General features: G+C 41.6%; 1 protein-coding gene across 12 annotated transcripts in view; it reads right to left on the bottom strand.

The window, feature by feature from the left end:
* GPATCH2L (G-patch domain containing 2 like) overlaps positions 1 to 25226 on the bottom strand; it is a 43989-nt gene extending 18763 nt beyond the window's left edge. For 2 of the 12 annotated variants that reach the window (XM_059850026.1, XM_059850034.1), the window contains exons 1-9: positions 25113 to 25216; positions 24359 to 24688; positions 23581 to 24251; positions 17261 to 17325; positions 13740 to 13916; positions 13287 to 13366; positions 11130 to 11197; positions 10228 to 10267; positions 8000 to 8085 (exon numbers count right to left, since the gene is read on the bottom strand). In XM_059850026.1, coding sequence (XP_059706009.1) covers positions 8000 to 8085; positions 10228 to 10267; positions 11130 to 11197; positions 13287 to 13366; positions 13740 to 13916; positions 17261 to 17325; positions 23581 to 24239 — 1175 coding nt within the window. In that variant the 5' untranslated portion in view covers positions 24240 to 24251; positions 24359 to 24688; positions 25113 to 25216. Of the gene's footprint in view, positions 1 to 7999; positions 8086 to 10227; positions 10268 to 11129; positions 11198 to 13286; positions 13367 to 13739; positions 13917 to 17260; positions 17326 to 23580; positions 24252 to 24358; positions 24689 to 25112 lie in introns of all 12 variants that reach the window. The other 10 variants (XM_059850036.1, XM_059850037.1, XM_059850033.1 and 7 more) reach the window with 8 other exon arrangements.
* Positions 25227 to 25596: the final 370 nt, after the last annotated feature.

Below are 25596 nucleotides of genomic sequence, written 5' to 3'. Positions count from 1 at the left end.
AAAAACTACTGTTTCATCTTCTCAACTAAAATTCAAAAGTTCTACAAGAAGTCTAAAAGATCTGTCCTTTAAATCTGACACTGAGGAACAGCTTCAAAAATTTTAAAATAGTGCTACATTTCACAGCCAGCCAGTTTTTCAAATGTGGGAGCACATATTAATACAACCTGACAAAGTCTCCTAAAGGGATCGAGTGTTCTCTCAGTAAACTCACCGAGACCAAGTGCTGGGTCCTTCACTTTGGCCACAACAACCCCATTCATTGCTGCAGACTGGGGGAAGGGTGGTTGGAAAATGGCCCAGAGAAAAAGGGCCTGCGGGTGCTGATCAACAGCCGCTGAATATGAGTGTATGCCCAGATGGCCAAGGCCAGTGGCAGCCTGGCTTGGATCAAGAATATTGTGGCCAGTTGAACCTGGGAAGGAGTCATTTCCCTGTACTTGGTGAGGTCACACCTCATGTCTTATGTTCAGTTCTGGGCCCCTCACCACAAAGGACATTGAGGTGCTGGAGTGTGTCCAGAGAAAGGCAATGGAGCTGGGGAAGGGTCCAGAGCACAAGCCCTGTGAGGAGCAGCTAAGGAACCTGGGGTTGTTTACCCTAGGGGAAAGAAAGCTCAGGGAAGATCATATTGCTCTCTACAACTACCTAAAAGGAGGGTGTATCCAGGGGGGATCAATCTCTTCTCCCAGTCAACTGGCAGAAGAATGAGAAGACAAAGTCCCTTGCTGCACCAGGGGAGGTTCAGGTTGGATATGAGGAGGACTTTCTTCAAGGAAAAGGTTGTCAAACATTTGAATGAGCTGCCCAGGGAGGTGGTTAGAGAAACCACCCATGAAGGTAAAAAGCTTTCAAAAATAGTGGCACACCTACAGAACGCACATTAAAATCTTGTGTTTGTACGCCAAAGTGACTCATCTCTAAGTTACTCTGTGATTGCTAAAAACTGCTTTTGTACGTGACTATCATAGTGGCTATACAGTGTTTTCATACAGCTTTAACCATGTATTCTGAAACATCTAAACACACCAAACCTGAAGAAAAGATTCCGTTTTTTATTTTGCAGCAGTAACACAGTATTAGAATACTAACTGCAAGACTATTATATAATTGTATATAATAATCCAATTAATTTAAATAATGTAACAACAAAAATAATTTTTAAATGTTCCTTTTTTAATTGTATGAACTTACACCAATATTAGCCATTGATCCTAGGTGGACAAGCACTATGGACTAGGAAAGAAGTATGTACTATTACTTCCAAGAGACTTTATGCAATTTTTCCCTGCTCACAAATGTTACAGCTAGATTTTGCATAAAAGCTCCTGGTTCTCAGCTACATACTCAAACATCTTCCCTTACCTGAGGATTACACAAGGGGAAAAAAAAAAGAAAAATGAAAACAGAAGAATCTCAAAATTCCTTCTTGTAGTGCAAGTAAAGGCAAATCATACTTCAATTGAAGACTACTAGCAAGAATGCTCTACCTAGTAGCTGTATATAGTAAGATACAAAGGCTCAGAGGTCATAAATTGTCTCTGTAAGATGTTTTTCTTTCAGGTTTATCCCTAACTGATCACCCACACTTCAGTTAGTAAATCAGGAACCTATTGATTATTCACTGGCTCTGACTGACCCAGTGGTAAAAGTGTCATTTCAAGCGGCTAGTGCACTTTACAGGCACCATAAATCTGCAGGGAATCTCCAGGTGGTAAGTACCTTGGGAGAGAGAAGAGCAGAAGACTGCATTCAGGGATGATAGTCCTCATTAAGACCTGGACAGAAAGGATGTCTGAGAAATATGGAGATTTCTGGTAGATAGCACAGTTTTCAATATAAATTTCTAATCACTAGCAGGCATGAAGGTCTATATCAGTGAAATAACAGAATTTGTGAATCCCAGCTTAACAGCAGACTCCTATAGACTCCTACAAACATCACCACTAGGAAAATCAAGTCATGGATATGCACAGCACCCAACACAGCAGTGATAGGCTGAATTACAAAACATGAAAATATCACAAGTTGCAATGATGAATTAGTTCTCCTTCCAAAGCTGAATTTTAACAACTCTTCTGAACACTTAAAAATTACTCCAAAGTAGACTAGAACAGGAAAGGCTGACAGAAATGCATATTTGTGCACTGTCACAGCTTTCTGCGAAGAAGCTTGAGACCAGAACGTAGTGAGATGAAAGATCTGGGCCTAAACTTAAAAAGTAGAATAGGACTTACACTGTCCTTACTAGCCTTCAATCTCTTCTGTTAGGCCTCCATGCTTTCTTCAGTTTTGCATAAACAGTAATGAGAAAATAATTCCCTGAGTTTTTTTGGACTATGACAGGTTTATCAACCAAAGTTGCAGTGCTTAGTCATAGGTGGATCTGCCAGGTGACCAGAGACTAACATGAAAACGTAGTTTACCATCTAGAGATAACAGAAATTTTAACCCTGGAAGAGAAAAAGGAGAACACACTTAGAGAAACAAATCAAGATCAAAAATGTGGTTGTTTTGTTGGCTGCAATATATTCAACTCACACAGCAGTCACTGCCAGGAGTTAGTGAATGAAAAATTACACATAGGAAAAATGGCTTTCAACAATATGAAAAGTCTATAGTGTCTTTTTGACAGTGATAATATTTTCTGTAATGACAAACTAAAGGAATTATTCAGGAAATACGCTTTGTCTTTTGTTTTTAACATAGTACTTATGGTACCCAGATCTGCATGCAGAAAGAGAAAAAACAGGCTTTGTTATGCAGAAAGATTAAATTCATGGTAGTCTCTAATGTGTCAGAAGTAATGCTTCCTTTCATTTCTTTTCCACATATTTATTCTATGACTTTATTTACATGATTTTTAATGATCAGCACTTACACACACAGGACTCTCATCTCACTTCTAGTTTCAGATGACCACGCACTGGAGCTTGCCACTATTTCACATCTATCACAGTATTTCAACAGAAAATTAGGACTGGCAATGTAATCTGTGGGAGACAATACACAGCACAAGCAGACACCGGTCCACAAAGAATCTTACTGGATGGCATCAGGACCCTGAAAACTTCACTATTTGTGAAATCTAAATTGCAGCATGAAGTCCACTCTTAAAATTCAGGGTAAAAACCAGCTCAATCTTGCAACAAAGGTCTCTGAAAAGGCCATACAGAGCTAAATGTGACAACCTGTGGCCTTCTTGGAGGCAGGAGGTACACTGCACACTTGTGGGTATATGCCTCTTGCTGTCATCTCACATCATCCAGCTTGTCTGCTTGCACTCTTTATTCTAACCCTGTCCTCAGAAGAAGCAAGGCATGTGGATTATACAGTGAGAGGCAGTCATTAGTCTACTACCAGAAAAACAAGGGATGTTATTATACTCATGTTAAAGTGAATGTTAATAGAGAATGCCTTTTGACAAAGATACTGCTACTAAAACTCCACACAACCCAGCTGTTGCTGTTGTGATGCTTTATTCAGAGCAAACACAAGCCAAATGAAAGGCTATTTCTCTAAGCCCTGAGGTGTTACCTGAGGCTGTTGATGGTGGCTTCACAAAATTAATAGTAAAAGCAGAATTCTTCCTCCTCTTTGACTACAGAGCCAGCTGGGCACCAGTCTAATCTGCACATAACATGTGTAAATCAATACAAGTTGCTCATCCTATCTGCATGCAAAGCTCCCACACACACAAGTGGTTCTTGCTATCACATCCCAGCATAGATATTCCAAATGCACAGCAGTCTCCTATGCCCTGCAGAGCCTCTTGGGAAGGCTTCTAGAGCACATTTTCAGATTCCAAAATCTCTAATAGGTCACCTCACTTCTTCAATCATCCAGATCTCATAGAACTTCAACAGCATCAGTCTGTTCCCCAAGTAAGCATTATAATGATGCAGCAATTTCTTTCCTAAAAGTCTGCATGTGACAAATGCAAATGAATACATTTTCTTCTTGTTTTCCATGTACACACTCTAAGCAGAGATGTGATCCCATATATTATATTCCCTATTTTCACACTGAATCACACTGTAACTGTGCCAGAAGGACTCCTACTGTTTGCCAGATCTGCTGAGTACACAGATTTGAAATAGCAAGTAAAAAAAAAAGTTCTGAAGCCAAGGGGAATTTATTTTTCACTCCAGAGAATTAGGATTCATCAAAATGGGAATATTAGGCCCCAGTCGACTGCATGTGACACTAGGTTGATAGCTGCTGTTCATTGCATGCCTGTCAGAAGAATTCAGTTATATTCCAAACTGGAATATTAGCCAGGCTTTAGCAAAGGAAGACATGAAAATCCTCCAGCTAAATGGAAAAAGAGTAAAAAAAAAATAGGGAGAAAGGTTGCCTAGAATGAACTGGATTCTGTCCTGCTCAAGCAGGAAAAGAATGAAATTGTGGACATCTGTTCAGTCCTTTGGCTGCCTCCGAAAATGCCTGACCTTGCAGGCAATCCCTGTACTTCCACATGCTTGGGTAAGAGGCAGAAATATCAAGATCTCTGTGTACAGATACAGAAGTGACAGAACAATATTTATTTTCACAAGAGTATTTCTAGAGCCAGAAATAAAATTTGAGACATTCAAGTCTGTTGAACTTAACAGCATCAAACCTAGAGTACGGAGCAACTGGCAGTAAATGAGATCACTCATGCCTCTACATCTTTATCCTATGATCCAAGCAAAATGACAGACTTGCTTCTAAATCAGATTAAACTCTAGATTTACAGTTAGTATTAACAGAGTACATGCAAAGCATTTCTTTATCTGTGTTGTTTAAAAGTCTAATACAATTCTTCAAGTTTCCACCTTCAACATCTGCCTGCCATCCAAGGTCCACTTTTCGTACGACCTCCAGTGGGAACATTTAATTGCTTTTTTTCACTCATAATCCTATTTTCAAGGCTAGGCAAATAATAAACGGCATTAGGGACAATTTATCTTCTACCTTCCTCTCTTATTCTGCCTGCTATTCAAATTAAAGGGAACATTGGTTCTAGGCTCTTCTGAAACTCTTATCCTGCCTCTAGGGAATAGCATTCCATCAACCAACAACCTACAACATCTTCTCAGCGACAGACTATTGAATAACCAATATCTAATAAAATATTCAACTTCAGCCTATACAAAATCCTCTTAAGTAGAAGAAGCTCAACAACAAAATTCTGCTCAGACCGCTCCTCCCAGAGAGACAAACAGGCAGAGGGGAAGGAGGGAAGGATCCCTTGAGTTGCCTCTGTAAGTCTCTGCTTGCTTGCTTTTAGCAGTCTGCATCATGAAGTCGAAACCTTAGCAGACAAGACATGATTAGCAAACGTTTTGTGCTCTTAAAGGAGAGTAATTATAGGCCTGTGAAAAAAGAAGAGATCCCTGAGGTACTCTTCCTTGCATGCCTCCCGAGAGGCAGCAGGGCCATTAAAAATTCCATGATGAAGAGGAAAAACAGTCTGGGAACAGCCAGGAGGCAATACAGCAAATTAATACACCAGCCATCCCTTGGGAAGACTGCAAGAAAGCAGAAAACTCTCCGTGCTTCACAAAATAAAATTATACCACTAATGATAACAGTCACCACACACACAAAACTGCTTCTAATGATGGGTGTGAAATTCCCAGTGCTGTGCATACACTTTGAATGAAAGCTCTTCTCATCACAGACATAAATCAAGAAAGGTAGTGTACGACTTATACTGCCTTTCAAACAAGACTTCCCAAGGAACCTTCCACATAGGCTTGTCAGTGTCAAGGAGGAGGTTCCTTCTCAATCCTCAGCTGCACTCAGTATTTTGGCCTTCAGCTCTGCTTAAACAAAAGTACTGGGTTACCAGTCTTCCAGATAAACTGCACCAAAATCCACCAGTGAGACAAAGAAAACAGTTCCATAGCAGAGAAAAGACTCCACTCTAAATATATTCCATTGGACACATGCTGTCATAGCTGAAACCAAGCAGAGAAAGGAGATTTTGCATGGCACAGCAGGCATCAAGTTGAAGAAACTGGATGGCCACAACATCATGACCATTTCTTTTCCAATATGTTTCATATTATTTGAGAGGATTTGCTTCCCCCACACACACGCATCCCATTCTTGCAAATTTCAGAGCAGAATTTCTCCAGGATAAGGTACAAGCTGTTAGAAGCTTCCTGAAGCACTAACTACTGAAATTGATTCCATACATGGCAAAAGCAGGAGATGTTAACTAGGGCAATAGCTTATCTGAGCTTACAGAGATCAGCTGAACCTCCTGTAAGAAAATGGACTACTAACAAGTATGCTTGGCATGCAAAGTTAAAGAAGAACTACTATCAAGATGTTTCTCTGAAGGAACAATCTCCTTCTGTGCCCTTAGCAACATCTTTACATAAAGAAGCTCCTTGTACCAAAGAGTTCAATCCTCACCACATACATGGGGCCACAAAACATATTCATTCTTTTCATCTTTCTTTCTTCTATAAAGGTTCTTGAGCACATTTCACACTAAAACAGGAACTATGTTCTCAAATTCAAGGCAATTAAAAACAAGACTGTATCTGGGATGGTACAATTTCTCTGTCAACTCAGTAACAATTCATCAGTGATTATGTTTGTCAGGACACCAGCCATCTGTTCATTAAAGGAAGGAACCAAGCATATATATTAATTGGTTACCTAGACTATACATCCAGAAAAACCTAGCAAACACAATCTCTCGAGGTTTAGAAATCCCTTGCAAAGAGCTTGGCTTTGCAAAGGGCCTTCACTGACCATCATAGAGGAAGAAATTTTGCCCAGTTTGAATTTGCAAGCAGGATTTCTCCAGCTCAACTTTCTGGAAGACAAACTTCTATAAAGCACCAAGTAAAACACTGGACGCAAAAGAAAGGCTATCCTAGCTGAAAATGAAGAGACCACTCAGTCTTCTTGCTTCACAGGCAGAAAACCTCCCCAGAGTGGGGCAAAAGCACAGAAAGGAATCAATTTGCTGATGCACAATCTTCTGAATTCTTCTTTTATTCTCATCCAGTTGAACATTTAAGAGCTGATTTCTTCCTCCCTCCCCTTTTCCAGCTTTAACATGCTGGCTACAGCAGCATGAGGTCATGGTGCGACATCGCAAAATTCCCTGCAGAAGCCAGTGGGAAGAGAGGCTTTGCTGGGTGGGTGCCAAGCTTCTGTTCAGACACATACAACCTTAGTACATTTTTCATGCTCTATTTGCTAATTAACAAGGGAAAGAAAGCCATGAAGTTTAAAGTCCAGACATTTCTTTCAGATTGGGCCCCTGGTACAAGCACATAGGCAGAATTGTGTCCGCAGCAAGGCCTTGTCCACTTGCACACGAAAAGAGCTCAAGGGCACCTTACCTTTAGACAGTCACCTGCAGCACAAAAACAGGAGTCACCTCTAAGGCCAGCACTTGAATTTAATTTAGGATTAGTCAGCAGAAGGTGCCTGAATAGTATATTAACCCAAACTATGCAGACTCAAATATACCTAACATCTGGCCAAACCAGATCTAAATTTCAGCTATTGCTATAGAGAGGTATCAAGCTTTAGAGGTCACCTCAGGTGAGCTCTTAATCTGCTCAGAGGGTCTATTTTAGACACCTAGGATAGCAAAATGCTTCGGCATGTCACCTACACCAGTTTGTCAGCATTTTCCCTCTCATCTTGTTCCAATTTTAACAGTGGGCAATGATACTATGTCCATCTGTATCTATAAAACAGACAGCAACTCATTGCACGTTTCAAAACACATTGCAGTTATTTCTAAAGGAACAGTATGTTCTGCCTGTCTGTCATACACTGTTTCATACACTCTAGGCACTTAGTTCATTGAAATTCTCAAAAAAACTGCATTGCTACATTTTGTGCAAAGTTTGGACACGGACTTCCCAGGGAAAAGTGTGTTAAGTTACAGGTCCATTCCTGTTTAGATCACACAGTACTGCTAAAGACATCCAGGAGAGGGAAGTGAGACAACCCCAAGAAAGCAGAGCAAGGGAGTTACCTGGCAGTGCAGTGTGCTGGTGAGCATCTTCGGTGGGAAGCATCAGCAAGCACATCCAGAGAGTACAGAGGAGATAATGGATTGAACTGGAAAGTCAAGAGATTTTATTTAAGCAAAGCATTAAAAGAAATAGTGTCCAGATAAAGCTGCTCAGATCTGTTCTGTTCACACAGCATGAGGAGACTTTCAGCTGTCCACATAGTAGGAGAAGGAGACCTTTCTGACACCTTAAAGGGTAAGAGTAGATGAGAACAGACTCTCAGTTCAGACAAAAGGCTAGCACAAAGGATGAAACAGCAAATCTCATAACCACCTTCCCAGCACACTCCTCTTCCAACTTGCATTATTAAAAATGCTGGTTCATTAAGAGCATAAGAGCTCTATTGCTGCATGCCATGAGAAAAAAATCTGCTTCTCTTTCAGAAAGCCTCTTGTCTACCTTAATATTGCAAAGAAAAAAGTCACTGTATGAATTGTGCAAGCACAGAGCAGCTCCTGTATTCCCAAGGGTTGTGTATATCACTGAAACAGACCTCTAGAAGACTCAGGTCCACCAGGTTAAGCTCACAATGAGCACCCAATTCGTTCCACTGCAAGTGAGTTGCTCGTTCACTCCCCTCCAACCTCACAAGCTGTCTTTGCAAACTGCTTAAAACAAATTTTGTAACAATGCATGGTCAGGCTACTCTAAGCTACTCCGTTAGACATATACTAGACAAATCTTGAGGGCACCAAACCTGTGCAAGATAGCTTGTTGTACAAAATGCAATGGTCAGGATTTTTAATAGTCAGGACAGAAATGGAATAAACTGGTCAATCAATGCATGGAACAAACTTTGCTGAATATGTAAACAGAAGCTTTCGACTGGTAGTTTCTCTGGGGTACCTGCTTTATACTTCCATTCAGCATTTCCTCTTTATTTATAATTCACACCTCAAGCACAAAATTAATTTCCATCTGCTTTGCAAAGTGCTACACCAATCTCCAGAACACTTCTCTTGTATTACTAGGATTACTTTTCTTGTATTACTAGGATTACTGATGCATTTTTAAATAAGGACAAAGGAACAAGCTACACCTGTAGCTGGACTCCTCAGACAAGCTGTCTGCAACTTCAGAACTCAGTACTAGGCCTTTACCCTCCACCTTTCTGAGAAAGAAGATGCACCACAAAGCTGTTGTTATCAGGGAGCTCCTCCTTAAGTGGGACTGCTCGTTTACTGCCAGTAACACTCCAACTGCACAGCAGGGAGAACCACCAGGAACCCTCTGTTACTGGAATGGCTGATTCAAGTTCATTTAAGAAAAACAAAAGTTACTTTTGGTCATTTCAAAGCTTATGTAGTTACTCTTATCTTTAGAGAAGAGTATTATTACAGCAATAGAAAAGCAATCTGTAAAATGTTCTCACTAATGGAAAATACACAATTGCACAAAGGTTTGAAAATTATTTCTTGCCATATATGCCTTTTTAGTCACCAGAAAGGTAAAAAAAGAAAATCAGTCCTACTGCTCACCAACCATAGAATAACTAACATAGGAATTGAAAGCAGTGTGCATGGCCAGGAGCACTGCTACAACATGATTGCTCAAACGGAAGAGTGTTTGTTTTGCTCTTTGCTCTCAAGAACCTGAGCTTTTATATCTTAAAGTAAAAAAAGCTCCCAGCACTGAAGCTAAGAAAGACTTACTGGAGAATATAAAAGTGGGCACACAAGAGTTTCAGTTACAAGAATGCCTATTTCTCTTGCTTATCACCTCTTACATTTTCCTGTTACAGCAATTTAACTACATAATTTAAGCTATTTTTCCCCTTCTCTGTGGGTGAGACTATCACGTAGAAGCCTGAATCAAACAAGGCAAAACAAAGCATTTAAAAAGAGAAAAATGTTCCAATTCTTATGGAATTTTGAGAGGCCAAAGCTCCTCCTGTCAAGAGGCATTTTCCCTCCCAATCACTGTCAGAAAGGATGGCAAACACTAACCTGAAACAGGGAGATAAAAAAAGGAGTTCCTGAGCTATTCAGGTTAAACAGACAATACAACACCCAGGAAATGGGTTGTGTTCAAAGTCCAGAAGATATCAGTTAACAAAATGAGAAGGGATGGGACTGCCTTACCTCAAGTGCACAGGTCACAGTGTGTGAGAAATCAGAAGCCAGCACTGTGTTCTTTCTAGAGAGAAGGGAACCAAGAAAATAAAATAGGAAAAGCAGAGTCTCCTTACCTGGTTGCGATCTCTCTTCCCCATGGATGGTAACCAAAAACTGGAAGGAGGCAGAGTTGAAAGGACAGGTGGGCACAATGCCAAGGAACAAACATGGCAGGGGAAAAAAAGGAGGGTTGGGGATAAGAAAAGAAGAGGAAGGGAGTAACAAAGATGGAGGGAGAAGGAAAAAGATTAAACATCATCAGGAGTCATATTAAAAACAACAAATTTCATATCCAAGGAAGAAAATAAGGTATCAACAGCTGGTGAAGGCTGGACCCACAGCACTACAGGCAAGATGTGCCATCCTTACCTACCCATTCCCAGAACAGCATTAGGGAGATTCCAAAGGATAAGCACCAAGACTATTTCCAGTGCTGACTACAATTTAAATACACTAATTGTGGAAGGAGACATAACACCAAAGAAAGAAGTAGTAATTTCATAGCTGCCTTGTCAGCATCATTTCTGCAGTCTGGGTATGCACCCATAGTACAGCTCCACAAAGAAGCATTTTAAAAAACTAACAAAGGGGCTCAAGCTCCTCTTAATGTCCGAAAGATCTGCAGTTACTGCAATGGCACATTATAAGGGAGGATGAAAAAAAAAGCTGACTGTAAAAAGAGAGCATTTGAGTAGCATCCACACACTGAGGCATCCTTATATAAACATATATATATATATATATATATATATATATATATATATATATATATATATATATATATATAACAAAGGGGAAGTCAGCAATTACAAGTAAGAAAACAGAGAAGCTATCAGTAGAATACTGTCTCCCATCCCACAGATTATGCTTGATTGTCCACCCAGTTCTTCATGTTCTTCCCCCCCAGGAGAGAAGAGGATCCTGTAGCTCTTCTCCCCTTCCCAAAGTTCTATACAACAACCGTTAAGGGCCTTACTCTTTCTGGCGCGGATCACTGACAACGTGACCTAGCCTCTCGGTGCCCAGAGTGCTCATGGAGGTCTCCTGAAACACAAACACAGGCAAAAGATTGCAAACTCTCACACAGTGAGGAGAAAATAGATTGCTTCTGCCAGTAAGAACAGATCTTACTCCCCTGGGTCACATCCTTTCCTTACCAGCCCACTCTCAGCTAAATATGTTCACTCCTTCCTTTCAGAACTTCACCTGAGATGATTTAATTAATTAGAATAGCAGAAAATAATTCAATTTTATTTATGAGGCTTGTTTTTTATTTTTAGTGATGATATTTGCTTGCAGAGGGGCACACCATAAACTGAACTAGAGGAAAGTATGCAGCACAAGGATGCATGAGAGCAGGGGAGACAGCTGGGAAATGCTTCTTTCCGTGTTACTGGGGTCAGTTGGGCTAGCAACAGGCTGAGATAGGACACTACACTGTTCCATTAATAGAGGAGATTCACCAACCACCAATGAATAAATTAAGGAGTAAAAGCATGATGCTTTTGCCATTTCTGAAAACAGCAATTCAGCAGCAGGACCTCCAGCAACTAAAGAAAAGGCAGGTCCTAGGAAAAAGGACTTGCTCTGGGAGCATGTTGCCTCCTGCAAAATGCTGCCCTGTGTATGTGCTTGATGCTGGCATACACGTACATGCACAGCCTGAAGCACCAGCTGTTCACATCTGCATAGCAACTGCCTCCAATAAAGAAGTATGCTTTTCAGCAAGGGGCTGAAGATGAGGGCAAAAGTCTTCCACAGGTAAGGTTTGTTTGTGCCAGGTATATAGGCAAAATACACTCAAAAGTTTGGGGGCAGCTGTAGCAGCAGGGGTGAAAGATGGGCTATTTGTTACAGCAGGAAAATTATTAACTTAAAGTGCCATAATGTTTAAATTTACAGTTTATTACTGTGTAAATTACAAGCCGTACTTTTGGTAATTAGCAGCTCGCTGCCGGGGAGCTGTGAATGAAACTCATTATTTATGATTACAATTTCGAGAGAGATGGGGAAGGGGGAGCAGTGACCTCTGCTGCAAATGACAAAGATCCCTTTAAGGTGATGAAGATGAATTAAACAAGTAAATATTATCCTTCTCATTTGGATCATTAGAGGTGTGCCGCCAGGCCCAGTCACTTGCAGGTGGCCTCAGGAACCCTGTGTAAAGTCAGTTTCTTGCCAGCTGAGGATTCGTATTTCGTATGCCGGTTACAATTAAGCAAGGTGAGTGGAAGAAAGAAGGGGCAGACAAGGATCTTTCAAGCTGAACAGAAGGCAGCTGTCGCACTCCTCCAGACTCCAGGCCCCCCTAACACACCTTGTTAGAAGACTACAGCCAGCCAGCCAGCTCAGAACTTATGCCAATGTTTACAAAAGCACAGAGCAGATCACACTAAAAAGAAAAACCAAACACAGCCAACACTTTCCTTCTCAGAACCATCTTTTATAACAAACAGTAGCGCTCAACACTCCATGACGTAGACCCAGCCAGGTGTACCCCTGTCTTTTAGACAGACATCTGCAAAGTAGACAGACATCTGCAAAGTATTCTTTGTTCTATTAGAAAAAGGATTGATATGTTGTTTGGTGTTTGCCCTACGTATATTAAACTAGTCAATATCTTTGGGCAGCTTTGTCTGCATTTACTGCACATACCTTTTTATCTCCTGTCTTCCCACTAAAAACGCAACTGCTAAAACCACCTTCCTTTGCTGCCATTCATATCAGTCTTCTTCCCTATATAAAATTTGGCCTTCCTTCACCTTTGAGGCACCACTCTGCCCTCGTAGTCTCAGATGAGCATGCACAAGTCTCATGCCATCATCATTTTCCCCTCCATTCTGTCTAAATCTTCTTGATATTTATGCTCCCTGACATTCTTCTTCAGGCCTCCTTTCATACTGCTTTCAGCGTTGATCAGCTGTCTTTGGCACTCCAAATGTGCCTTAAAATCCAGTTAGTCACTCAATCATCTTCTGACAGTCAAAGCAGTTAAACAAATCAAACAATACATGAAACAAAAAACTTACAGGACCACTTTCTGCAGAAAACAATTTACGTAGTATCTTAGAATAGTACTTCAGGACTGCCCAGAGTTTGAAATACAAAATTACCATCTTTCAAAAGGGCATACCTTGCCAACCAGCCTCCTCCGACCTTTACGGAGACAACGGGCAGCAGCTCCTGGAAGGCGATTCAGGCGAGCATGAAATCCTGAAAACCAAATGCAGAAAAACTGAGCAATGAACACAGAAGATTCTTCCTGACAAAGCCACCAGGAAAACTCCTTAGTTCAGTAATCAAATCAGATCCTCCGTCTCTTGTTTTTCAGTCTTGAAGATGTAGATATGCCAGCCTATTCACAAATCAAATAAAATCCTTACATTTAAAAACAGGAAGATTGCCAGTGGACAGCTGGTGTGACTATTTCAGAAAACTCACCAATAGTGCAGCTTTTTCTTAACTGGATCTTAAAAAAAACCCAAAATAAACAGATCACCAATACTAGTTTAAATGCAAGAATGAAAAGAATCTGCTCTTGCCATCATATCACAAGTTCTCAAACACAATTCCTTGCGGACCTCACCTCTCTGAGCTGGCTGTGAGGGCAAAAGGAAGGTGGAAACAGAGAGCTTGTCCAGGCCTGAGTCAATCCTCTCCACTTCAGATCGGTGATCAGCTCCCCACTTGGGAAGAAGGTTGGGGACAGTGAATCCTGGAACACACTCTCCTTCATAAAACCAATCACTTTGCTCATCATCTCCTAAAGAAATAGGATGGAATTAGCCACCAATAACATCAATGTACCCCGGGACAGTTCCTCAAAATACTACAAGTAGGCATATCTGAATGTGAAACACTTGAAGTCTCATTAGGAATTCATTCTTGGAGAGCCTCATATTGGTATTCTGTTTCAATGACCCTCAGTAACGACGGGGCCTCACTAAACGCTTTAAACTATCCAACTCATCAGTCTCCAGAACTTCCCTATAGAACAAAGCCTCTTTATAGACCTGCCTAGGGCAGGTTTAGCACTCTGTTGCTACTGCATCTCATCAACCTTAGTTCAATGTTGTGTGATGTCTTATGCAGAACTCTTTCTCTGAAGTAATTACTGCAACACTGGTAGAGGCCAATCATTTGGCACATGTTATAGGCTGTCACAGGAGAAACTTCACAAGAGGGGAAGACCAGGCTCACAGAATAAGCAAAAGAAACATACTTATGAGAATGACCCCTAGTCTCCTAAGACAGCAGCTAAGGCAAAAATATATAATTATCAGAAATAGTCAATCTGAGTGTAAGAACTAACCACGCTGTGAGTTGCTCTCAATCAACTTCTTAGAATCTCTAAGAACTCCAAACCCTTTGGAAAACTAAGGCAGCAACAACAGAAGTCATGACCAAAGTCCCCATGGAGCTGGGCCGCTGTAGTTAATGCAGTTGCAGTCTAAAACTGAACTGCATCAGACACTACTCATAGTAAATCCGTCTGGCCAGAAATTCCCTGAGACCAGTAGCACATGAGCAGTGTACGAAAAAAAAGCAGGAGGAGAGCAAAGAACCTGACACATGTAGTATTTCAGTAGCCCAACTCACAAACAGACCCATGTAATTGCAAGGTGCTTCATCTTGCCTTAAAAAACTAACACACCAACCTTAGGGAAAATTCTCATTTGGCTACCATTAAGCCTCAATTCAAGCATTCCCACTTACTCTCCTTTCCTCACTGACTTACATTATTCCTGACCAAAGTCCACTATGCCTACTCACACATCTTGCTGAGAAAAAAAAGAAAAAATTAAAAAAAAAAGAAAAAAAATACAAGAAAGTAAGAAACCTCATCCTAGTAAGAATGCTGCAATATTGCACGTAACAGAAGAAACAACATGCAAAACCAACTCTGATCAGCAACAGAGAGGACAGCCAGAACACTTTATCGCAAAGCTCTGACATTGTTTTTTCTGTCATGCATCAAGTTGACCTACCAGTTTTATCTTAAAGTATGAAAACCCCATCTCCACTTCATAGCAATTTAAAACAAAGTAACATTGAATAGTTCTTCTAAGAGACCTTAATTTGTGCAAAACTACTCCTAGAAATTTGGGCACAGTGCACTGTCTATCTCAAATCACTTTTTCCACAAGACAAACTTTAACCATCAGCATCATATGCTAATATTCAGTGATTTTCACTGTGAGAGATCCCAATGCATGTAACAAATATAAAACCAAAAAAAACCACCTTACAATCAAATTACGAACTAGGATCATTCTCTGCTCACAGAAGTGTGCTGGTATGTGCAGTTGAAAAGACAGTTTATCTAATTAGCGACAGCACAAATTTTACATGATGCAACCTCAAAAGAAGGGAAAAACTCTGCATTTATTTAAGAATGCTGCCAGATTAAGTTTCCCATTATTCAGCCTGTAATTGTGCTGGAAAACTATTTATAAGGTGATGATCTGTGACAAAAAAAAATTTGCACTCTCTCCATCTCACTGACATGGAAAGCTGTTGGGTTTTTATTTACTTTATGACTAAGAATTGTCAAGAAAAAAAGGAAAAGGAGATAATTTTTATTTAGTCTGAAAGTGCATCAATATTTTAACCCTTTTAACCTAACTGTAAGCTAAAACATCTCTGCCAGAAAGCTATCACAGTATCAACTGTCTGAACAGAGAGAGACCTGATGACAAGGATGCCAAATCTCTTCTCTTATCCAGACAGAGAAGGCTGTAATTGGACTTTAATTACTTATCTAAGCCGTATTTCTACATGTTCCTATATATTGAGCATCCTACTTCTAGCAGCAGCCAAAAATTAATGTCTAAAACAGGATATAAAATCAGGGCAAGTATATAGGGCAAGCATATAGACAAGTATATATATACACTACCCAGTCTCCATCAATCTTGTCTCAGGTGATGAAGTAAAACACTTCAGTCACCACTCTGCTTTGTCATCTATTATACAAGTGTTCACTAATTTCAGCTCCCCCTGAACAATCATCAATAAAAAGAAAGGGCAAAAGATTCTACTTTTCTGTTGCCTTTGAAGAACCAGAGTCTAGAAACAGTTATTTTTCAGCAACAGTCAAAGCTGATATCTGAAATCCCTACCCTTAAGCAAAGCAGCATACTCCCTTAAGATCACAGATTGGTCCTACAGGCTAAAATACCATCAGAAAACACATAAGCATGTTTGCTATCATTGTGTTGCTTCACACAGGTACCTGGGCCAATAACAAGCTAGTGTAAGCAGCATACCCTATTGAGCTACCTTTAACACTCATATATTCCCAGAAGAGATCTCATCCAAATCTTAGCTTGTGAAATGTGACAGAATCAGAGTGCACAGAATTGCAGGTCTCTAGGGTCACATTCCACATGCTCCAAATGTAACAGTCCTCTATGCCAATGTGTCTACTACAACCTATTTCACACTTACTTCTGCCCTATCTCCCATCAACTGAACACTCTGCTGTGGTTGATAAATAAAACCAGCTTGCACTTCATACTCAGAACTCCTAAGATATCATTTCTACAACAGACATTGAAAATACAACGTTCAACTAATGCTCACAAGAGCAAGGAAGGAACATATACTTAAAGAAATAAAACCTATCACATAATACCATCATCTTCTTAGCACAGTCTATTAGGTGCCTTGTCACTATTAAGTAATTTTTTTCCTATCTTCTCTTCCTGCCCATAGAGAAAACAACTAACAGATTTCAGGCACTAATGGTATGTAGACAACCCTCAAAACACCTAGAGAAACAAATCATAAGCTGTGCTTTTTCATTATGAAGAGCTCTCAAATTCCTCTTGTATGCCTGTGCCTTCCCACAATAACAGCTTCTTATATTGCACATATTATGGACCTGATATACAAAGTATTTCATCAGGAAAAGTGTAGGGTTATGAAAATCATACATTTGTAGCCCTTATCTCATTGCTTAACTTCTAGCCGCTCCCTGCCACTGGTTTTTCCTCACACAATTCCCTCTCTGTCTCTCTCCAAACACAGATCTTTCTTTGCATTTGTAAAGAAAGTAAGGAACTCCCTAGCAGCATGTGAGGAAAATCACGGGACACCTGTTACCTTGGCGGCCTTCATCATTGGTAAACAGGCCAGTATCACTGCTGCTGCAAACACTGCTGGTTTCACTGGAATAAAATAAGAGAAAAAAAACATGGTTACAGTTGCAACAGGAACAATACAAAAACCACTCTACTACATCTTACTAGCTTCTCCAAGACCAAAATGCTTTACATGTCTCACAAAAATTGAATTTCAGATACCTGACTGGCTCTAGAACAGAACATAACTTCTTTCTGTTAAAACTTATCAATGCTGCATGACTTGAAAAAGAGTAGAATCCTGTATCTAGTTTAGTCCTAAGTCATCAAGTAGTAATTAATAAAATGGCATTTGCCTCAGGTACTAGAATTAATAACCTAACTATGGCATCATCTGGAATACTCACCAGGAAATTAAGCACAGTTAAAAACGCTGTCCTTGGGTCGCTTAACTGAAAACCCTCTTAAGTTTTCTATTTCACATTCCTTTTCCTCAAAAATGTTACACTGTCACACAAACAACCTCCCCCCCACCACTTTTATTTTATGTGGAGTAAAGAGTGGCTGTGACATTTACAGGTCTCCAGCTAAATACCTTAGCACAGAATGACTTGCTACTGCTGAATGCAACCTTGTCACAGCATGCTTTGCACTTGCTGAAGCATTTAGAGAAGCTTTAAATCTTGAACAAAAGAATAGAGCTAGAAATTAATGTGTAGAAAGCCATTAATTGACTTGCAAAGCTAGACAAATATTTGTAGCAGAAGTACCTGCTCATGTCAGTCCCAAGCATCTGAAGGCTTTAATGCTGACTTGAACTCATTCCTTGGACACTTCAGGCATTACTTCCTACAATTCAGCTGAGAGATACTAGGACAAGCAGAAACAACTTATTGCCTACTCCCTGAGCACTAAAACCTTAGATGTGAACACCAGGTGTAAGTCAGCACTAGAATCAGTCTCCAATCAGGGAATGCTGCTTGAAAGTATCTCTGGATGCTTCTCTTCCAGGGAAACTGGATCATACTAGCGATCATACTGGAAACCCCTGATTTACAAGGATGAATAATGAAGGACCACAAAATATGTCACTCCAAAGAACTGCAGACACAGAAAAAAACTCTGTTTTGTGAGCATATGGTTGTTCTTAGAAAATGCACTCTAAAATACAGCCAAGTCATCAGGCTGGATATCTAAAATCCTGCATCTTCATCATTGTATAAAGGCCATTTATACCTAAAGGATCAACAATCTATACAGCATCCTCACCTTACAGCAAGCAAGTTAACATCAAATTCCAAATTAATCCATTAGAAAGCCAGGCCATGCATTCATCCTCCCACATATATACCACAGCAATTAAGGCCAAGGACTGAGAACCATGAATTAATTGTTTCATCCCAAGCTCTCCTACCAACTGACTGTATGACCCTGGGCCAATCTCTTAGCATGCCTGCTTTCCCTTTTTGATAGCTTGGATAAACAATCTTCACAAGCTGCAGATGTGAGGGCCGAGTGACTGCTTCATAAGGTTTTTAGCATCCTCAGAGGAAAGGTGCCTGAGAAAGGACAAAGCATTGACAAGCATCCAGGTCATATTAACAGTACTTTAAAAGCATCCTGTTGCACTGAGAGCTCTTTAGTTCCTTACAGATAAGCATCATTGCCAGTGCTTCACAGGAACAAACTTCCTGGGATTTCACCCTCTTCACTACCCCTTTTACACTGCACGGCTGAACACAAACTAGACTCCTATGTAGGCCTTTCTGTAGGTCCAGTAAGCACTGATTAATGACCTCCACTTGCAAAGGAGGCTACTTACCTTAACCATGAAATAATGAATGCTATTGATCCGACAAGCTACTGCTATAGAGTGTTATTGATCACCCAATCTTTGGTTAAAATGGTCCTCATTTAGCAATTTCACTGTCGCAAACACCTGAAGCAAAGCATGCTTATAATTAAATAGTTTGGGGGAGTTAAACTGAGAGGTGATGGACAGAGATCTCAGGTTTCCCCCATTTATTCTTTTGCCTGAGCTATTGTTTGTGTCAGGAGGGATATTGATTTTCTATAAAAATAAGAAAACAAGAGGCACCGAGGGGCTGCAGAAGGTCAGGCTGGGCTGGAAAAGGAGGGGAAGCGGAACACTCTGTCTTTGTCACTTGCCTTCCAAGAGAGAATTTTTTTATTTTTTTTTTAATGGAGAGACTGACCTCCAATTCATCAGCTTAGCCAGACTCATGAATGCAACTGCAGACTGCCATCAAAGCAGCTCCCTTCCAAAGGGTAAAGCAACTTAACTGCACATTCAGGATGAGCGACGGTCACATTCTCAGACCAGAACATTGTACTGGTTTTGGCTGGCACAGAGTGAAATTTTTCTCATAGTAGCACTTTGGTTCTATGTTTTGGATTTGTGATCAGTGTTCATAACACAATGATGTTTTAGTTATTGCAGAACAGTGCTTACACGGGGCCAAGGCTTTCTCACACTGCCCTGCCAGTGAGCAGGCTGGAGTTGCACAAGAAGATGGGAGGGTACACAAGCTGGACAACAGACGCTGGCTGACCACAGTGATATCCTACATCATATAATGTCATGCTTAGCAATAAAAGCTGGGAAAAAGAAGAATGAAGCCAGAGACATTTGGAGTTGTCATGTTTGTCTTCCCAAATAATGTTACAAATGATGGAGTTCTGCATTCCTGGAGATGGCTGAACACCTGCCTGCTGATAGGAAGAAGTGAATTCCTTACTTTGCTTTGCTTGCGCACTATAGCTTTTGCTTTACCTACTAAATCAACTTTACCTAAAGCTGAGAGTTTTTTCACTTTTAGTCTTCCATTTTTCTCCCTCATCCCTGCACGGGAGTGAGCAGCTGGCTTTATGGAGCTGAGCTGCCTATCCAGGTTAAACTACAACAAATACATCAGCATTAAACCAATGAAATCTCATAGCATTGGTGGGTCAGTAGAAACCCAGGTTTGAAAAAGTCACAAGTAAGAACTTTGGTACTTGAAAACAGATGAAACCAACTGCTATTTTACACAAGTAAACACACTACTCAAAGTGATTTTTAGACAGCTCTTGTACTATGGTTTGTTCTGCCCTCAAACCAAACCCAGACCATTCTGCAAGTACTCCATTTAGATCACCAAGAGAAAAAACGTCAGTGCTCAATATATAATTTGCCTTTGTTTTATTATGGCTGCAGGGAATATCAAAATATTTAGGGACAGAAAGGCATATTACTTCTAACAGTCTTAGCAGCTAATTGTCACCTGTGCACAAATATACAAATGACTGCTTAAACTAAAACTTGTTTCCTTTGTTGTTTCCACAGTTATTTATAGATTAGGCATTGGGTCATGTCATTACCCAATTCAGAACCATCATCATTTCCTCATTGTGTTCCTGTACATCCATCCTTCTCTCAATTTATGTTCACCTTTTGCCATGTTTGGCAAACAATTTCAAAGATTTCATTATATGCACACTTGAATCACAATACTGCAGCTCATCTTCCTCCAGGAAAGAATTGGGCATAGTCCCACAAGCAAACTAGAAAAAAACCCATTTCCTCGTTAAGAACCCATATCCAAGACTTTCTCAGTGAATGGGAGTTTATCAACTGAATAAACAGGTCTTTGACCTGACTTAGGATAAGAAGCCTTCTAGAAAGCAGAGAAAATACAGGATACTTCAGCATTTACAGATTCATTCCTACATAATAAACCAAAGAAATTGTCAGTGTGGGGGAGGAAAAAGAAGGTTAAAAAACATCCATTCTGAATACAGAACTTAGTTTGCCTGAAAACCCATTTCGCTTCGTCATGTTCCATATTGTTAGAGGACTGAATAGTAGTGGAACCAGTTCAGTATGCAAGTTTTGTAAATTACCAGATCACCAGAGACTGCTTACAAGTCCCACAAGCAGCATCAGTCACCTTTCATCCCATCAGTTTGTGGTGACAACCACACCATTTGCTCTCCCAGGCATCCAATTTTCTTCTCCCTTCCTCAGAATATGCCCTTGTCATACATCTGTGAAAAGCACTTCTCTTACTGTACCAGAAAAAACAGCTAGAGCACAGTGGGACTGAGGCAAACACAGCCAGTTTCACTGTGCTGCTAGCAGCAAAAGGCTATATTTAGAGCAGCAGAGACCAAAGCATGATCCTTCACTGCTGTGAGGGATACTCTGCAGTGAAGAGGGCTGTATGTATTACTCCCTCCAACTGTGGCCCTCCCTAGTGAGTCACAGCACAGATCACACATGTGGTGTTGGAGAGGTCAAATATTCCAAGCACTGGCTTTCCAGAGAGAATCCCAAGGATTTGGCAGCAGATGGTAAGTGTCATTTGATGCATACACTTGCACAATAATTAGTCTGAGAGCAAGGGACAACTGAGACAGAACAAAGCCATCTCCCAGCATGGTCCTCAAGTAACAGTCTGGACATAGCTCTTTATTTACTCTTTCCAAGCTGGCACAAATAAAGGCTGGATGAAAGCCTGCTGGTTTAAGTTCAAGTCTGACATGATGGAACAGACTCTGACTGGTGTTAAAAAAACCAACTCAAGGAACTCTGTCCATCACTGCCACATCTAGTAAGGGTGTCTCTCAGTCCATCACCACTGACATGCACAATTCAGGAGCTACTTAGCACACTTCTTCTCCTGGACTACTAGCAAACAGCTCTAAGAAGATAAAACTACTTAAACTACTAGGTAGTTAAAGTAGTTTTAAACAAAAGGTTTCCATCCACAAGTTTCTTGTAAAGCCCCACTTCACACCCACTTTTTAGCAACAACAGCCACTCTTAAAAGAAAAAAGTGACCACACTGTAAGAGTTACATGCAACAAATCACAACTGATGAAGTAAAAATGCAACAGCGGTTCCCTGGACCACAGTGAGGACTTACCATAACCTAAGCTTTTCACAGGGCCCCAGAAAACACCACTGAGAAGTTTGCAATTCCAGCTATTATCCACAAAGCCATAATAATGAAGTTCCACCTGTCCACTCTGACAAACTGCAGGAGCTAGACTGTCACAACACTTAATTGAATCTCAACATATGAACAATCATACTGTATCAAAGAGTCAGACTTTCCAAATCCACTCTCCTCTGATAGTGACTACTACAGTGCTTGAAAAAAGAACATAAGAAGGTGACAAACACAGACTTCTCTGTATGTTCCTCTAACTTTTAGAAGTCAGCAGTTTAAGAACTGAGCAAGATCTTTCATCTGGGGTGTAATGTTTAACAGCCCCTGATATGCCCATGCTCCACATCTCCCTTTTGAATGTATTTAAATTTTGACTTCTAAAATGTCCTGCAGTAGAGAGTTCCAGACCTCATGTTTCTTGAAAAAGAATACTTTTTGTTTGTTTTAATTGTCTCCTCAATGTCTGCTGTTATTACATAATGATAATGAGAAAATCAGCAATCACATTTGCTTTCTGTATGCCATTCATTAAGAAATTTCCTCTATTTAATTCTCAGCAGCTGCCTCTTTTCTAACCTGAAAAATCTCTTATGACAGAAGCAGTTTTATGATCCCAAACCTTAGACAGAGAGAATAAAAGTCACAGTTGGGGAAAAAAAGATTCCCAAGGGCAATGCAAATCTAGACCATGACATTTACATGTCTCATTTTAATCCCTTGTATGTGATTCTGCCACAAATTCATCAAAGTTCTCCAAAACTGGACACCAAGACATCAGACTCCACTGTTTGCACAGGCTTATCCTGTAAGTAACATAAGTTCCCCTCAACTTCATCGTCTCACCACATTCTCCCCATAGCTAGGCTTTGACAATCAGATCAAGAGCAGAAATGTAGCACTGCAAGCAAGGTTAGACTGAGGTTCATTATAGTACCTGCACAGAGAGCCAGCAGTAATGATGGGAGATCTGATCTGTTATCTACTACTACTTACAGTAAATGCTGAAAATAAGAAACTGAGATCAGCTCGTATCAATCACGCAGCACAAGTGCCAGCTGGGGGTTTACTCCCTGAACCACAGGCCACAGTCATGCCACGTTGTAGCTGCAAGGCCACTGACATTTCAGAGGACTCTTTGTGTAACAGGAGCCAGAAACCTACCAGCCTACCAACTTTTCAAGGAAGCATTCTGGGTCATCATACAATACTGACAGGAAAGACTTTGAAAAAAATCTACATTTTAGAAGCAGCTGAGATATTTCTCATCTTCACAAAAAGAGCAGCACCGAATAATTTTAAGAACTTCAAAAAGCAAGGCACAGCATTTACAAGCAGCTGCAAGCAAGGCAGCCATCTGACTAGCACAGGGAAGAAACTGAGATCTCACCATTCCGACATGTTTTCATCTGAACCCTGTTTCTGATCATCAGCTTCACACTCCATCCGCTCCTTCCTTCCCCCGTTGCTGAGGAAGGGCCTGTTCTCTCCTGACTCACAAAGGCCATGACTGGATGATGTCCAAGGGGCATTCTCTTTCCAGCGTGAAAGACGCTGTTTTTTGGCTGACTTGAACCTGCAGCCCCTCTCATAGTTCCACTCTGACACCCTGAGCTTTTGCTGGAGACTGGCAGCCACCTCTGATGTCACACGTTTGACTTTCCGTCGGCGCCTGAGAGGTCGGCAGGGTGCATTCTCTGTAAAGGAGTCTGACTCATGCCACAAGTGTTGCTTGCTCCTCAGGGTGGCACTAAGAGCTGGATGCCGTTTGACCACTGCCATGTCATCAGAGTCACTGAAATTAGCTGTCAGCACCTCACGGCAATCCTTGACAGCTTCGTCCAAGCTCGACTCAGAGGCCTCGCTGTAGCAGCAGGCATGTTCTGCCTGATGTGTGAAGTCTGAGCGTCGTTTACGACCCCGTCTCTTGCGAAGCTGACGCCGTTGCTGCCTTGGGCTTAGAGCCATCTCTTCCCATAGCTCATCCAGTTTGTTTTGCTCTGAAGTCTGCTCTAAAGCTGAGGCCAAGTCATGCACCAGTTCATCCATTGGCAATGCCTACTAAAAATGACAACAATTGGCACCAGACACAAATACTGTTACCAACACATCTCTGGACTGTAGTATGCTATATACCTTTTATAACATTAAAGGAGCTAGACACTTACTTTCAAGTTACCTGGGAGGACCCAATGCACGACTTCCTGCAGGATTGCCACTTCCTGACAGCGTTAAATCCTTTCTGCAAACTTTAAATCCCTCTTCTAGCCATGGTGGCACAAATCTCTCTCTACTGTAGCAGTTGGGTTGAGTGCTCTGTGTCTGAAGAGGCCTTAAGGTTCATCTTTTGTGTTGAAGCAGCATGCTTAGTTACACATCCCAAAGGGTATGGAAGCCAGCAACTAGTTTTTGCTACCAGGCATCAGTAAAGCAACAGAGAAGGATCAGCCTGCTTGACAAACAGATTGAGTCTTCCAAAAAGTAGACAAGCAGCAAAGCTGGAGTAAAAAAGATGGTAAAACAGGTAGTTTGCAAGCTAGCATCACTTCAGCTGTAAAGCAAGGCGTGCGGGACCCTGGGCTCCTTAGAACAGGGTGTAGGAGACCAAGCCCCAACTCCTACTGCCGAAAAATACCACCCCTACACCTGGGGGCTGTCAGTGTGCCAATCCTAAAGACCTGGCCAAATCCCTCATATCACAACACCCCTCTCCCTACCCGTGCCTCGTAGGCGTGGGCTTTCTCTCCCCACCGGGCTCAGAAACACCCGCACCTCCAGTCCGGTGAACTACCCACTGCCGCAGGCCGCCTCCCTTATTCCTCAGCGACCCGGCCGCACTGACTCCTTCCACTAGGGAGAAGCCGCTGCTTCTGCCCGACACCCCCCAGCTTCACCGGGAAAAGCCGGGAAATATGCCCTCACCGCCCCGGATGCGCAGCCTCCTGCCGGACCTCCGCGCGACCCCGCTCACCGGCCAGCGCCCCGCTCCGCCAGCCCGCGTCAGCGCCGCTTCCGGCCTCCCCGGGCCACTTCCTCCGCCCGCCCCGCCTGAGGGCGGGGCCGCCGCGCCGCCGCCGAGCCCTGGCGGCCCGGCCGGGCCAGCCCCGGCCAGCGCCGGCCCGCCCCGCCCGCCCCCCAGCGCCGGCCGCCGCCGTGCTCCCTGCTCCGCTATGTGTTTACTCCGTGTCTGTGCCGTCAATGGAGCCTTTGCAGAGCCCTCATCTGCCAGCGGGGCAGCCCTTGCGTATACGTAACCTTTAGCTGCTTGGTTATCGTATTTTATTTTTAATGGACAATAAATAAACTTGATACTCAAACTCCTCCGTTTCGTTGCTGGCACGCTAGTTGTGTGCATCCTAAATTAAACTTAACACTGCTGCTTCCGTCTCCTTAAGGTTGCATCTCT

This window comes from Haemorhous mexicanus, chromosome 6 (assembly GCF_027477595.1).
Source record: "Haemorhous mexicanus isolate bHaeMex1 chromosome 6, bHaeMex1.pri, whole genome shotgun sequence".
Taxonomy (NCBI): domain Eukaryota; kingdom Metazoa; phylum Chordata; class Aves; order Passeriformes; family Fringillidae; genus Haemorhous; species Haemorhous mexicanus.
The sequence above is the reverse complement of the archived record's forward strand: the minus strand, read 5'-3'. Positions and strand labels throughout refer to the sequence as shown.